Source organism: Thunnus maccoyii, chromosome 12 (assembly GCF_910596095.1).
Source record: "Thunnus maccoyii chromosome 12, fThuMac1.1, whole genome shotgun sequence".
NCBI lineage: Eukaryota > Metazoa > Chordata > Actinopteri > Scombriformes > Scombridae > Thunnus > Thunnus maccoyii.
Window position 1 is genome coordinate 20,811,233 of NC_056544.1, and position 14,051 is coordinate 20,825,283.

A 14,051-nucleotide genomic window follows, 5' to 3' on the forward strand; every position below is an offset into this window, starting at 1 on the left:
TCTTAAAACATGTCTGGAGGGGATCTTTAAGTAAATTTGATTGAACATGTTCATTATTTTCCACACATATTCACACTGGCAACAGCCCAGTATGATCACAGTCTTTTATTGGCAGTTGATGAGAAGCTTCACTTAAGCTTGAGCTGGGCTTTTCTGGTTTGCTCAAGAGCACACCAACAGGACATAACATTGCAACATGGTTTAATACCTCTGGTATTTTGTGAATACGGTACTGACAATTTACAGTTTCCTTTGGTATCAAAGACCAGAAATATGTATGGTTGCCGTACAAATGTCTCTTTACCTTCTGGATAGCTTTCTACTTTTTGGCTGATACTGTATACTTTAACTACTGAGCAGGAAATGTCTGATGAGGGAGAAGAGCAGAGATATCAGTCAAATCAGGGAGTCAGTGACTGGTGTTTAAACAAACAATTTCAATTGCTTTGAATTGCTTTTCCTTCCTTTACATGGAAGTGGTTGGTTGGCAGTGAGTATAATAAGACTTGTGTGTTTCACAGCTGTATCAAACTCTTCAATTTATCAACTATGGACAAAAGTATGCTACTGGTCCTGTTGTGTCTGCAGGCTTTCTTACTCATCACAGCCTTCACCTCTACAGATACAGATGCCGTCACTCCAGTGAGAAATGATCATCAACCGTCTCCTGATGGGGTAAGAAGATCCTCTGCTGGTCACTGACTGCAAAGAGGAGGTGCTTGACTTCAACAGTGTTTCTTATTACATGTTATTGCTGAGAGAGATATTTATGTTATGTAGGGCTGCAGCTCATGATTATTATCATTATCAGTTAATCTGACAATTATTTTCTCAATTAATCGATTAGTTGTTTGGTCCATAAAATGTCAGAAAATGTTGATCACTGTTCAGTATTCAGTATTCAGTTTATTATCATAGAAGACTATAGAAATCAGAAAATTCACATTTAAGAAGCTGGAATCAATTTTGAATTTTTTTCTTTAAAAAAATGACTCAAAACGATTAATTCCAACTTCAGTCAAGTCAAGTCAAGTCACATTTGTTTATAGAGCACATTTAAAAACAACGCAAGTACTGTACAGTACAAAATCAGGCAATAAAAACAGAATGAAAGACTAAAAACAAAACAGCCACATAACATATAGCACAAATCAACAAACAGTTAAAGCATAGAAAAAGAAACCATTTTAAAGTCGATCCAAATGCTGAAGAATAAAAGTGCGTTTTGAGCCTGGACTTGAAGGAATCAATGGAGAGGGTAGATCTTAAATAGAAGGGGATGCTGTTCCACCGTCTAGGGGCTACACAAGCAAAGGCGCGGTCTCCCCACCGCTTGAGATTTGTTCGGTGTACAGCCAGAAGCCCTAGGTTAGATGACCTGAGAGTCCTGAAGGTGGAATAAGGGGTTAAAAGGTCAGAAATATAGGAGGGGACGTGTCCATTTAGAGCTTTAAAAACAAATAGTAGAACCTTGAAATCAATCCTGAACCACACTGGAAGCCAGTGGAGAGAAGCCTCAATAGGGCTATTATGGTCTTCTGGACCAATTGCAGGCAGGATAGGGACGACTGACTAATCCCCGTGTACAGGGAATTGCAGCAGTCTAAGCAGGAGGAAATGTATGGATGACTTGTGCATGTAAACAGAAAGGAGGATAGGACCTAGGAGGGAACCCTGTTGGACACTGCAGGAGAGACTAGCTGGGGGGGAGGAAGAACTGCCTATGTTGACAGAGAAGCTTCTATTGCTGAAGTAGGATGCAAACCAGTTTAAGGCAGAGCCAATAACACCAACCCCATACTGGAGACGGTTGATTAAAATGTTATGGCCTACTATATCAAATGCTGCGCTGAGGTCGAGTAGAATCAGGGCGGCACAGTTACTGGAGTTGACAAAGGAGCAGGTCATTGGACTGGACTTTTTCCAATATGTTATTTTGGTGTAAGTAGGACAGGAATTGATGTAGGATAACCTTTTGATGAGACTGGGAGTTTAGAGATAGGTCTATAGTTACTGGGTAGGGTGGGGTCTAGGTTGGGTTTTTTCAACAAGGGCTGGACCACTGCATGCTTGAAGCAGGTTGGAGCAGTACCAATGGCCAGGGAGGTGTTGAGCATGGAGAGGATGCTGGCTGTGTTAAAGACTTCCTTCAGGAGAGAAGTGGGAACAATATCAAGCGGGCAGGTTGCAGGTTTCATGGGTGAAACAATCTTTATAAGGAAGGATAAAGAGATGGGTTGAAAGCTGTCCAAGATGGATGAACAGACCAGTGAGAAAGCTAGGTCACGGGTGAGGGGGGAAATGTTTAATCTGATGTCCTCAATTTTGGAGGTGAAATTTTTTCAAAATTCCTTGCACTTAGCTGGGGTCTCATGTAAGCTGGTGCTGGGGGCAGGACAGATGAGAGAGTTAATGGTATTGAATAAGACCTTGGGATTATGGGAGTTGTTGGTGATGAGGTCAGAAAAGTATTTTGCTCTTGCTGCCCTTACAGCATCCTGATAGTCATCCAGATGCATAAAATCAGTCACAAGGGGTTTAGAGGGAAAGCAAACATGGATATTGAAATCACCAAGAATCAGGACTTTGTCAAAATTAGATCTTCAGTATTCTTGGTGGACGACAGACAAGTGCAATTAAGAGGGGATTTGCCAGGCCCACTTTAATTAATTGCACTTCAAAGCTGGAGAAATGATCAGGATTTAATAGGCGACAGTTAAAATGTTTTTTGAACACAACAGCAAGACCCCCGCCTCATCTGGAGGATCAAGGCATACTAAAAAAGGTACAGTCATCAGGACAGAGTTCAATAAGTGGAGCAAGCTCATCAACGTTAAGCCAAGTTTCTGTCAGCAGGAAGAAGTCCAAGTCATGGGTGATGAAAAAGTCATTTAAAATAAAAGTCTTATTTGATAGAGATCTCACATTGATCAGGAGCAGAAATGCTTTGGAGAGCATATCTGCTTTGTTGCATAATGTGACCACAAGATGGAGTCAGTCTGCTTTGATTTTCACTTTGTGTATTTTGCTGCAAACAAAATAAAGTGATTGGGGTGAAAATACCCAAAAGGTGAGTCAACAGTGAGTGTCTGTATTAAATGGCATTGTGTAATAATATAACAAAATGATATGTAAAGAGGGCTTTTTAAAAAAAAAAATCTTATTGTTGCTGGATCTGGGATTTGTCAGATAGTTCAATACAATATGCTTGGACCAAAATGTTGTTGAATACTGTGAGATTTATGTATCTCCAAGCAAAAAAAAGTTATGTAATGTTACATTTCCTGTAAACACAGTTGTTTCTGGACATCTTGGTGCTCTAGGATGTATCGTTATAGACAATAATTGAATGATATTTTAGTTTAATTCAGCTTTTCTCAACTTCTGCTGTGTCATGTCATCATCAACACGTAGTCTGTTAATTAGTGCCTTTACATGCACACTAGCGTCCCTGCTATGACTTACACTGGTTTTAATCATAAACAGGATAACAGGATATAACATGGTACACATACCCCCGGGGGTCAATACATTTTCTTAACTCTTAATCCAACAACCTGCTGGCATTATGTTTACTGATATGAGCAGGAATGTTAAAGGAGGGATATCAGTCAAATATACTGGTAGTCGCTGTTTTGATGAAATTGGACTTTGTCATGTTTGTTTGTCAGTGAGTATATAAAGACCTGTGTGGTTACAGCTGTATCCAACTCTTCAGTTCGTCAGCCATGGACAGAGGTGTGCTGCTGGTTCTGTTGTGTCTGCAGGCTTTTCTGCTCATCACAGCCTTCACTTCTACAGATGCAGCCGCTGTGGTGACAGCTGATCAACAACAGCAGTCTCCTGATCAGGTGAGAAGATCCACTGCTGGTTATACTGACTGCAAGGAGCTTTTCTTGTGTTGTGTTGCTGAGGCAAAGCTGCGAAAAAAAAAGATTTTGCTCTGTTTTTGTTTGAATAAGTGACTCTGAATACGAGTATAGTAAAACAATGCAACAAAGTGGTTTTCTGTGTAGAACAATGTATAATTTCACCTGTTTTTGTTATAGGTGGATGGAATAAGTGTGCAGTACAAAGAAAAAAGAAGACGAAGAAAACGACAAATGCCCATCTGTAAACCGAGACCAAGTGAATGTTGGCCCAAGTACTATGTAAGACCAGATTTGCTTGACTTTTGAGTTGTTTTAATTTACAGGAAAAATTAGTTAATCTACTTGTCATCTACATCTTGAAAAAACATTTTCTGAACATCATCATTGTTTTATGTCAACATTTGATTTTGTTCATAAGTGAAAAAGAGGGATAATAGTAGATGGTGTACAATCATTTGTCTTGTGTTAATCACAGTATCACTGCATATCAATTAATACTTACTTGTATTTGTTCTATTGCAGACGGTTTAAAATACCTGGGATGTACCAAAGGTATACAGAATTCTTAAAGAAATGCATTCACAAGAAATTAGTGGTAAAATAATACGAACAAATAAGGACTGCATGTGATATCACTGTTTGCACACAATTACAAAATGTAAATGTGCTTGATATTTTTAAGAAGAATTACAACCTACAGTAGATTGAGATCACATCTATTGTGAACTATTGTGTAAGTGAACAAAAAGTAAACATAAAGAAAGAGCTAACCTGTGTACTCAAGCAACAGGAATTCAATTTTTTTGGCTGACTTCGACAGAAACCATTTTTGGTGATTCTTCTTATCTAACTTTCAAATATGAACACATATCTTGTCCTGCACCACAGCTTGTTCAACAAAAGAGGGATGTTAGTAGGTGAACTACATTTGTCTTGTGTTAATCACGGTATTACTGCATATCAATGAATAATGACTTTTATTTGTTCTATCATAGAACAAAACTGAGACTGGAACACTCTTGGAAGCCAGAGAGGTATACTGAATACTTGAACAAATGTATTTACAAGAACTTAGCAGAAAAATAATACTAACAAATAAGTACTGCATGTGAAATCACTTTTGTTGAATTTTCAGACACTCTTTCTCTCTCTCCATTTACAGATTCCAAGTATGCAGAGCCCTCAACCGACTGTGGACGTATAATTAAACAATGTAACTGTGCTTGATATTTTGAAGAATAATATTACTGTATGAGTAGATTGAAATCACATCTATTGTGAATTATTGTGTAAGTGAATAAAAAGTAAACATAAAGAAAGCTCACCTGTGTACTCAAGCAACAGGAGTTTAATTTTTAATCCGTGATTGATTGGCTGACCTCGACAGAAACCATGTTTGGCAATCCTGCGATGGCTCCATTATTGATATGTTTCCATCTGCGTGACTTTTCCCCTTTTTATTCGAGTCACTGACCTGAAGAAAATGGAAGAAGCAAGACATGAATCATATTCTCTTAAAAGATGCTGTGCCTTGCCATTTGGCATGTTGGTGATAAGAACGTAAGGGTCAAATATTAAAGTCCCTGTCTACTCAAAAATGTGTTTTGCTTATTTTTACTAATATTTTAGCTTCACTGTGCAGGATAATGTACGTACAGAGTTTGGGTTGTTTTTACATCAATCCATAGAAAGGGAAAGTTTCTCTGTGCTCACCTTAAATCTGAGTTTAAGACATGAATGTACAAGCATGATTTTGTGACATCAGAACTAGTTTGGAGCCAGTTGTGGTCCAGTATGCAGCTTACACAAGTGTGATGTGGAAACTTGAGGCCTCCGGTGCAAACAGGGGTAAATGTGTCTATTAAGCCCACCAAATCTGCTTTTCAGACATTTTTAATATATACTGCCCCAATTTAATTTAATTTATTTTATTTCTTTTTAAAGTCTAATCTCTCTTTTGAAGTGTCAATAATTCAGTTATTACAATTTCTAATATTTTTATCGTTTAATTTGTCAAAATATGTCTGGCTTGTGCTAAATGGCTACTTAACATACCCTTTAAGCCCATGGGTGTTTCAAATCAGCCCACTTCATGATTTGTTGATATATAAATATATATAATTAAAAAATCTTAACAATACAAACTTGTTCTATTCAAATCTGTAATCTCTTAGCTCTCAATAGCTATTTTCAAAATTAGAAAATGGTTCAAAAGTCAAAAGAGAGAAAATTGAAACACAGTCAAGTGGGCTTAATAGGAGCAGGTGGGCTTAAAGGGAACATCAATGAATTTATGGTTAAAATACAGAATATTCTATTCTATGCACATGACATTTAAAAAACAACTATATGAAATAAATCTATATATGGCACAATACATAACATGAAAAGCATAAATTAATCATGCAGAGAAGTAATTAGCTATACTTATTTACATCCACCCCAGACAGTGTGATTTTTTGTTATCATCACCTTTAAGCCCACCAGGCAAAAATTTTAACTAAAAAAAATAAATAAAGATAAACATACACATTTATTGTCTATTTAACAGTGTAATGATATAAACTGCATACAAAAATGTAAACTATACATGCTTATCAAGCTTTATGTCAGTGCAGTGAACCATACTATGCAGCTACTGTATTGATGCAGCATGTGGTCTGTGTGCTAGCATGCTAAAACTCATATTTTGATTTCAAAAGAAACAATATTTCTAATACAAGTAATATTCTAATATATATCTTATTCACTAATCACTGTTGATAACAATTGAGTCTTTACCAAAAACAGGGGTAGAAATATGCAAAAAATATTTGAGGGAACCAAAATGACCAAAGTTTTTGAGTAACTTCTTCTGGGATCAGCAGGCTCAAGTCACACATGTGCTTCAATAACAACATCGACAAATCTGATTGGCTTACAATAAAAAATGTCATTTATGTAACAAGCAGCAAAAATCACACAGCAAAAAACAATGATGTAGTTTTTTTTTTTTATTTGACTCAGATGTTACAAATGGGCTTATATGGTAGGTGGGCTTAATAGGGACGTTTACCCCACTGAGAATGGACTTTTCAGTGAAGTAGAAGACATCTTGTGTCCATCACTTAAACTTTTGAAATGAATTCCACATTTTTGATATTTAGTTTTTAATATTGTGTTATTTTTTTACTCTCTATGTGCATGAAGTTCTGCTCATATTGTTTAACCCCTTAACATCCACTCTTTTTATAGAATTTTCGCCTATTTGGCATACCCAAATGGAAAAGCTTATAACAGAAGAACTGTAAGGCCATGATGCACGTATTAGGCTTCATTTGACAAGTGACATCTTCTAGTTTCTGGAAATGTGTTTGTTTAGCATGTGGCTAAAACACAAACAAAACTACATCAGTTCAAATAAGGCTCAAAAAAGTGTTTTTGGTCCTCGTCTATCATGAGTCATATTTGAATAACAATAATTAGGACATGCTTAATGCCAGAACTATTCAAATCACCACATACATTCTACATCTTGTCAACCTGTATAAAATTCCAGACCTATAGGCCTAACCTTATGGGAGCTAAGGAGTTTTTAGTTTGTGGTGTCACTGGTGTCCCCGAACCTCTCCAAACATCTCAAATTGGCCAAATTGTGCCAATTGCTTTTACTCATTACTGCCGCTTAAGCGTGTTGCCGGATAAATATTGATATTGTCTCACGATATGTGCTCCACAGCAGTTTTTATACAAATAAAATTTCAAAAAACGCAAGTAAGCTGTATCTTAATTAAAGGGTTCATCCATCCATCTTGTAACCTGCTTATTGTGTGTAGCGTTGCAGGTGCAACTGCAAGAAACAGTTCATAACCTCAGCAGCTTAACTAATAGAGTGCAAACATACTCACATGCACACCTCGAATTTAACAGTTTGCCCAACTTTCAAGTCTTTGCATTGTAGGAAAACTGTATTAGAACATGCAAACTCCACACAGAAAAGCTTCTTGGTCCTTGGAACAGTGCTAACTACCACTGAGACACTGTACCACCCTGAAAGTTAGATTATCCACCAGGCAACTGCTGATGCCCCAGAGCTCCAGCCTTAATATGTCTCAAATGGTGTCGGCAAATTGTGCAAATTTGTTGGGCAAAATGCACCAATAAAACACAATACAAACTGATATAATACGTAGTGCTTTATTTCCTAATCCTGAGGCTTCATTCTAGCTTCTAGCATCACCTATTTCACGTGGACACACAGATGAACTTCGCTACGTGTGTGACTGGGCCCACAGCTCATTTTTGCCCCGAAGCCCCCTACATAGCTCATTAATATCACCCTCAATTAACCTCTGAAACAAATGTTAAAGCTGTCAGTGATGGTGTCAGCTATATGCGGGTGTGAGGGTGTAGCTTCTGATTAACATTCAACACCCACTGAATACACTTTTATTTATCATATGTATTTTTCACTGCTCACTACTTCTTTTCACTGATGGTAAACAACTTTATTTAAACCTGATATTTCACCAGCTGGTCTGTGAATTCAAACAGTGAGTATAATCACTCAGTCATGACAATAGAAATGACTTGAAAGTGATGTATAGCCTGTTTTTTCCTCTACGTGTGTATGTTAATTGTTCCTATTTAATGATCTATTTTTGTAGCACACAAGACAATTTTATACTGAAAACAAGAAAGAAGCCAGTGTTTGTTTTCTCTGTTCATCACAGCTGTGGAAAATACAAGCGAAAGGTCTTTTTCTTTAAAAGAAACAACATGCGTCTGTCAAATGTGGGTGGATTAAAACCAAAGGTAATCCTCCACATTCCATGTGGTTTTAGCTGCAGGGTGATTATTAAAACAGTGGGTGTGGATGTAAACTTAAATACAGTAAAGACGATACAGGTGCATGCTTTCCGGAGGCTGTAGGGTATTCTTACTAAAATATTGCATATTTAACATATGCAATATTTACTTTTGCACATTTTGCACAAATCTGCGCAAATATTTCCTTTTATCATTGCTAAATTAAACATCTTCTGTATCATCAAAGTTTGCTAAAATGCAGGTTAAACTTCAATTTCTAAATTAAATACATTTTTAATTTAGTGATTTATTTATATTTCATTCACAATGCATTTGCAGGAATGCTCAATGTGCTCCAATACAGCCATAGTCTGATCTGATGGCTAATAAGCAGCTGCACTGAGGTGATTAAGGCTTTACAGTTAGTGTCTTGCTCAATGGCACTTCAGCAGTGGAAATGAGGGATGGACAAATGCCTGTCTTTCACTTCCCCTCCGATATTTGGTTTAATGAATTACAGTCTCTGTCTTACATCTGGTGTTGAAATGTTGCTAACATAGCTGCTTTTATCTTGGTGTAAACATGTTCATTCATGTTCATAAAACTTCTCCTCAGTAAACACCCCAAACAGATAGTCTAGAGTGGTGACTTCATTTATGTCTCCTGTCACTTGACTTCTCGCTCTCTCCCTCTCTCTCTCTCTGAGTCATCCTTCTCCAAAGGGTGTTTATAGTGTGTAGAGCCACAAAACTCAGCTAGACTTGAAACTGGACTGGATCCCTGCTCTTTGCCCCAAGAAACAAAGCAGTGAATCACGGTAAGAAAGGTCCCTGCTGACTAGGTGTGTTCACATTTCAGACCTTCAGTATGTGTAATGTTTATTTTTCATATCTGATTTCATCACATTTGATTTGCATGACACTCACTAATCTGCTATTCCCAAATTTAAAATTTAAAATAATGAAGGAAAATACTAGCTTTACCTGACATGTCTAAGTATTTTTCAATTATATATCCTCTGTAATTCTGTAAAACTGCTGTTTGATGTAGAAGACACAGATGACAGCTAACTAATGTTTTTGTTGACAAAAAAATCGAGATGAAAAAAACGGAAAGTAAACAATTAGGACACCATATTACACCTGCAGGGTCAGAGTAAACTCAGTGAATGGCCATCACCACATTTGCTATAATCAGGAGGAAATTATTTAACAAGGAGAGTCTCATTGAGATTAAATTATCTAATTCTGTTTTATGCGAATGCCACTGCGCATTCCTGCAATTCCACAATGAGAAGGCATTTCTTTCAATTATAAATTTTGGGGTTTGTGCTGCGCTACAATTACGATGTCTTCACCTCAGACACAGAGCACTCATAAAGCAGGATTTTGTAACGTCCCGCCCACGCGTGCTGTGCGGGTATTAAATCAATCGAACCTTTCTCAGTTGAGAGCGACGTAGTCTGGACTCTACGAAAAGCTTTGACTCGTTCTTTTACGGGACATATTCATACACACGGGACATGGTTGTATAAAATACCGTAAGTATCTATCAAACATTATGCGCAGCTACATTTGTCCTTATCTGTAATGTAACATCTCTCTTTTTTATCAGCTGTGTAGCTTTATAAACGTCAAGAGAAACATTTCTTGTTGTTGTGATGCGCCACCCCACCTACAAATACATCTGTAACACTGCTATATAACAACAAGTTTCACAGTCTTTTTTTGTTTCTTTGTTTTAAAAAACTGTAAGTAATCAGATTTAAAGTCGTTTGATAGGCTACTTTAGTAGAAATGCCACAAGGCAGAAATAGGATACCTGCAAGTGCTACATTCAAAAGTGTACTTTAAGTACATGATTAGAAACAAAATGTAGTTATGATATCAGAAGTAAAATTATTGCACAATGTCCCTTTCAGAATAATGATAATGTTATTATATGCAGTATATATTATATTAAAGGACAGATTCACAATTTCTCAAGTCGGTCTTAAAACAACAGTCTGGTGGCAAAATGACCACTGAAATAGGTTTTTCTTACTATAATCATTCCTCCGGTTTATAATGACCATTATTAGATCCCTTCATAATGAGCTTACATTGTAAGTGATGGGGGGCCAAAATCCACAAAATGTATTTAAAAGTTTATCTGAAGCTAATATGAAGCTTCAGATAAATGTCTAAACGAGTCAAATCAGGTAAATAAAGATGGATGACAAATTAAAGGAAAAACCTGAATAAATGAGTGGAGAAACATAACGAATGCAGATGCTTCCACATAGGCACACTGCATGGTACAATTAAGCAATTAACATCCAATCATGCTCTGTGACAGTTGATTTTGATTTTGTATCAAGATGGCAACAGGAAAAGATCTAAGTGACTGTGAAAGAGGGTTCATTGTTGGGGCACAGACGGCAGGAGCTTCAGTCATAAAGACTGCTCAACTTGCTAGTGTTTCAATAGGAACAGTGACTAAAGTGGCATCTGCGAGAGTAAACCTCACTCCCTGACATCTTAGCCTCTTTGCTAGCGTTCCCATCTCCCATGTCTGAGGTTATGAGTTCAAGTCTAGCGTGAGACTGTGCTTGTCTACACAGGCCTACTATGCCAAGGCACATTGAAGCTGTTCCGGTGGCACATGGTGACCCAACACGTTACTAAGACACTTAATGTTGGTTTTTCCTTTAATTTGTCACCTGTCGTATCTTTGTTAATGTGTCAATGTCGTATCTTCTGTTTTCATCCAGGACCAGGTGTCCTTCTTTCAAATAGATATTTTGAAACTCTTCATCTTCAGCATATTAATTAATGCAGTGAAGACATCTGAGCAGGGATCTCCGTGGGAGTTACATCAGTTTATACAATCTGGACTTGTAGAAACTATGTGTCCTCCTCTGCTCTCGGCACTTAGTCACACTTCAGGAAGACAGAATGAGCACATTATTTTATCTCAGCAAAGGTACAACAGGGAGGAATAGTTCAGGTCAGGACACGATATCCTGGTCCCAGATGTCGACATGGGGATGTTGACTTTGATGTTATCATGGTACTTTAATTAATCTACAATCGCACAACTATTTGCAGATTGCATAGGGTGTTTCTTCTTTTTTATGTATTTCCCCAAACAAGGGGAATTTTTGTTTCTACATATTTTCTTACTAGAAGGAAAGTCAAGTTATCAGATAGCAATTTCCCAGATTTTGGCTCTACGGTAATATTTGCTTGTGGCTTTAGTGGGGTCATGGTACTAAATTATCATGACTTTTATGTACATATAATTCCCAACTATGTTGGCAGCTTTTAAATTCGTGCTCCTGTTTAATTTAAGATATTTTCATTGTTGCTCAAACAGCATTGTGAATGTTTAAAGGCCATAGATAAATAACCAAAAATGTCCTCCCTCACAGATTTATCTCATTAGAATGGAAGTCTCGGCGGAGGATGACTACTATTACCATGAGAACTTCAGTTTCAACTTCAGCTATGATGACTACTCCCCACTCTGTGAGAAGGGTGACATCCGCTCTTTCGCAGCCCTTTTCTTCCCCATCACGTACACAGTGTGTGTGGTGGTGGGGCTGACAGGAAACATCTTAGTGGTGGCTGTGTATGCCTACCACAAACGCCTGAAGACCATGACAGATGTTTTCCTCACCCAACTGGCTGTGGCGGACCTGCTCCTGCTCTTTACGCTGCCTTTCTGGGCTGCTGACGCGGCGAGGGGTTGGGAGCTCGGGGAGGTCGTCTGCAAGATCGTGTCGGCCTGCTACACTGTCAACTTCACCTGCTGCATGCTACTGCTGGCCTGCATCAGCCTGGATCGGTACTTAGCGCTGGCCAGAGCACAGGGCAGAGAGCAAGGAGGGTGGTTGCAGAGGATATTCACCAGGAGACACTGCTGGAAGGTGTGTGGGATTGTTTGGGGGACAGCTTTCATCCTGGGCCTGCCTGATTTGATACTGTCTGAAGTTAGGTGGGCATCGGATAGGAATATCTGTCAAGCTATCTATCCTCCATCTTTAGCTAGAGAGGCTAAAGCTTCCCTGGAGATAGCCGAGGTGCTGCTGGGATTTGTGATTCCTCTCCTGGTTATGGTGATCTGTTACTGGAGAGTGGGCCGAGCGCTTAAGAGCCTCCCTATCGAGAGCAGAGGCAAGAAGTGGAAAACCCTGCGTGTTCTCCTAATAGTAGTGGGGGTGTTTGTGGTCACTCAGCTGCCCTATAACGTTTTGAAGGTCTACCGGACGATGGACTTTGTCTACATTTTAGTGACCCACTGTGGGACAAGCAAAGTGTTGCACCAGGCGGCTCAGGTGACAAAGAGTCTGGCCCTCACTCACTGCTGCCTCAACCCGATCCTCTACGCCTTCGTGGGGTCCTCCTTGCGGCAGCATATGATGAAAGTGGTCAAGAAGTTTGGGGAGAAGAGAAAAAGAAGCGGGAGGACGAGAACTCCTGCAGAGGATGAAGGGATGGAGATGTCATTCAACTCCTGCAGTGCATCCCAAGAGACTAACACATTCTCAATATGAGTTACCACTAGTACTTCATGGTGAAAGACATATAGACATGCATCAAAATCACATATCTAGACTTATTTAGTAGAGTAGAAGAATAGATACAGTTACTCTGTGTTATAGTCTACATTTTTTGAAAACAACAGCGATGGAACCATATGTGGAAATCATTACATTTACACTACCATGAATATGGACAATTTAGGGTTTTTTTAGATATATTTTTGGGTATTTTTTTGCCTTTAATAGATAGCTGATAGTAGAGAAGCAGACAGGAAACGAGGGAAGAGAGAGGGGCAACAACAGTCCCTAGCCGGAGTCAAACAAAGGACATTGCAGTCACATGCGCAGTTACCACTCAGTTACGAGGGCAATGTAGTTTATTTTGAGTCAAACTGACATACACTGTCCTGCTACAGTAAATACACTAGAGAATCAAATGTGTATCAATCTGCGGATGAAAATAGTCCACAACAAATGCATTATTTACCCTTCTTTGTGTAACTTTTTGCAATTTTTGTTTTAAGAAAGCACATAGCCTTTTTTTTAAAAAAAGATGGAACTATATATTTGTGGCGTATTTTTTAAGATTTGATTCTTTATTAGGTATGAATGGGCCTATGTTTTGTATTATGTTTTGTCAGTTTTTACAGCCTTGTCCTGAATAAATCATATTTAGTTTTAGTTGTGTTTTTTTTGTAGTGGCATGACACAATAAAAGAGCTTCAAAATGCTCTTTTCCTGCATATCTCACAAGCTGAAATGTGTTTGTTTATAGTTTATTCTAATCCATGAAACATTAACTACTTTCTTGGAAAACCACAAACATTTTTCCAACTACCCACGCAATACAAAGTACAAATAACTGA

The 14,051-nt window shown here is 38.2% G+C and overlaps 1 protein-coding gene and 1 long non-coding RNA gene across 4 annotated transcripts; both read left to right on the top strand.

The window, feature by feature from the left end:
• The first annotated feature begins 3,723 nt into the window (after positions 1–3,723).
• LOC121909360 lies at positions 3,724–5,387 on the top strand. Its single transcript, XR_006099424.1, has 5 exons — positions 3,724–3,851; positions 4,050–4,151; positions 4,395–4,424; positions 4,868–4,906; positions 5,035–5,387. It is a non-coding gene; the product is annotated as an uncharacterized LOC121909360 (long non-coding RNA).
• Positions 5,388–9,340: 3,953 nt separating this feature from the next.
• Positions 9,341–13,831, top strand: ackr4a (atypical chemokine receptor 4a). 3 transcript variants are annotated; one of them, XM_042429215.1, is made up of 2 exons: positions 9,341–9,501; positions 12,073–13,831. In XM_042429215.1, exon 2 carries the CDS (start codon positions 12,088–12,090, stop codon positions 13,195–13,197), a length of 1,110 nt encoding a protein of 369 aa, XP_042285149.1. In that variant the 5' UTR covers positions 9,341–9,501; positions 12,073–12,087; the 3' UTR covers positions 13,198–13,831. The 3 variants fall into 3 exon arrangements, with proteins under 3 accessions (XP_042285149.1, XP_042285148.1, XP_042285146.1); XM_042429214.1 differs by having other exon boundaries at positions 9,341–9,477; XM_042429212.1 differs by lacking the exon at positions 9,341–9,501 and adding an exon at positions 10,114–10,200.
• The last annotated feature ends 220 nt before the right edge of the window (positions 13,832–14,051 follow it).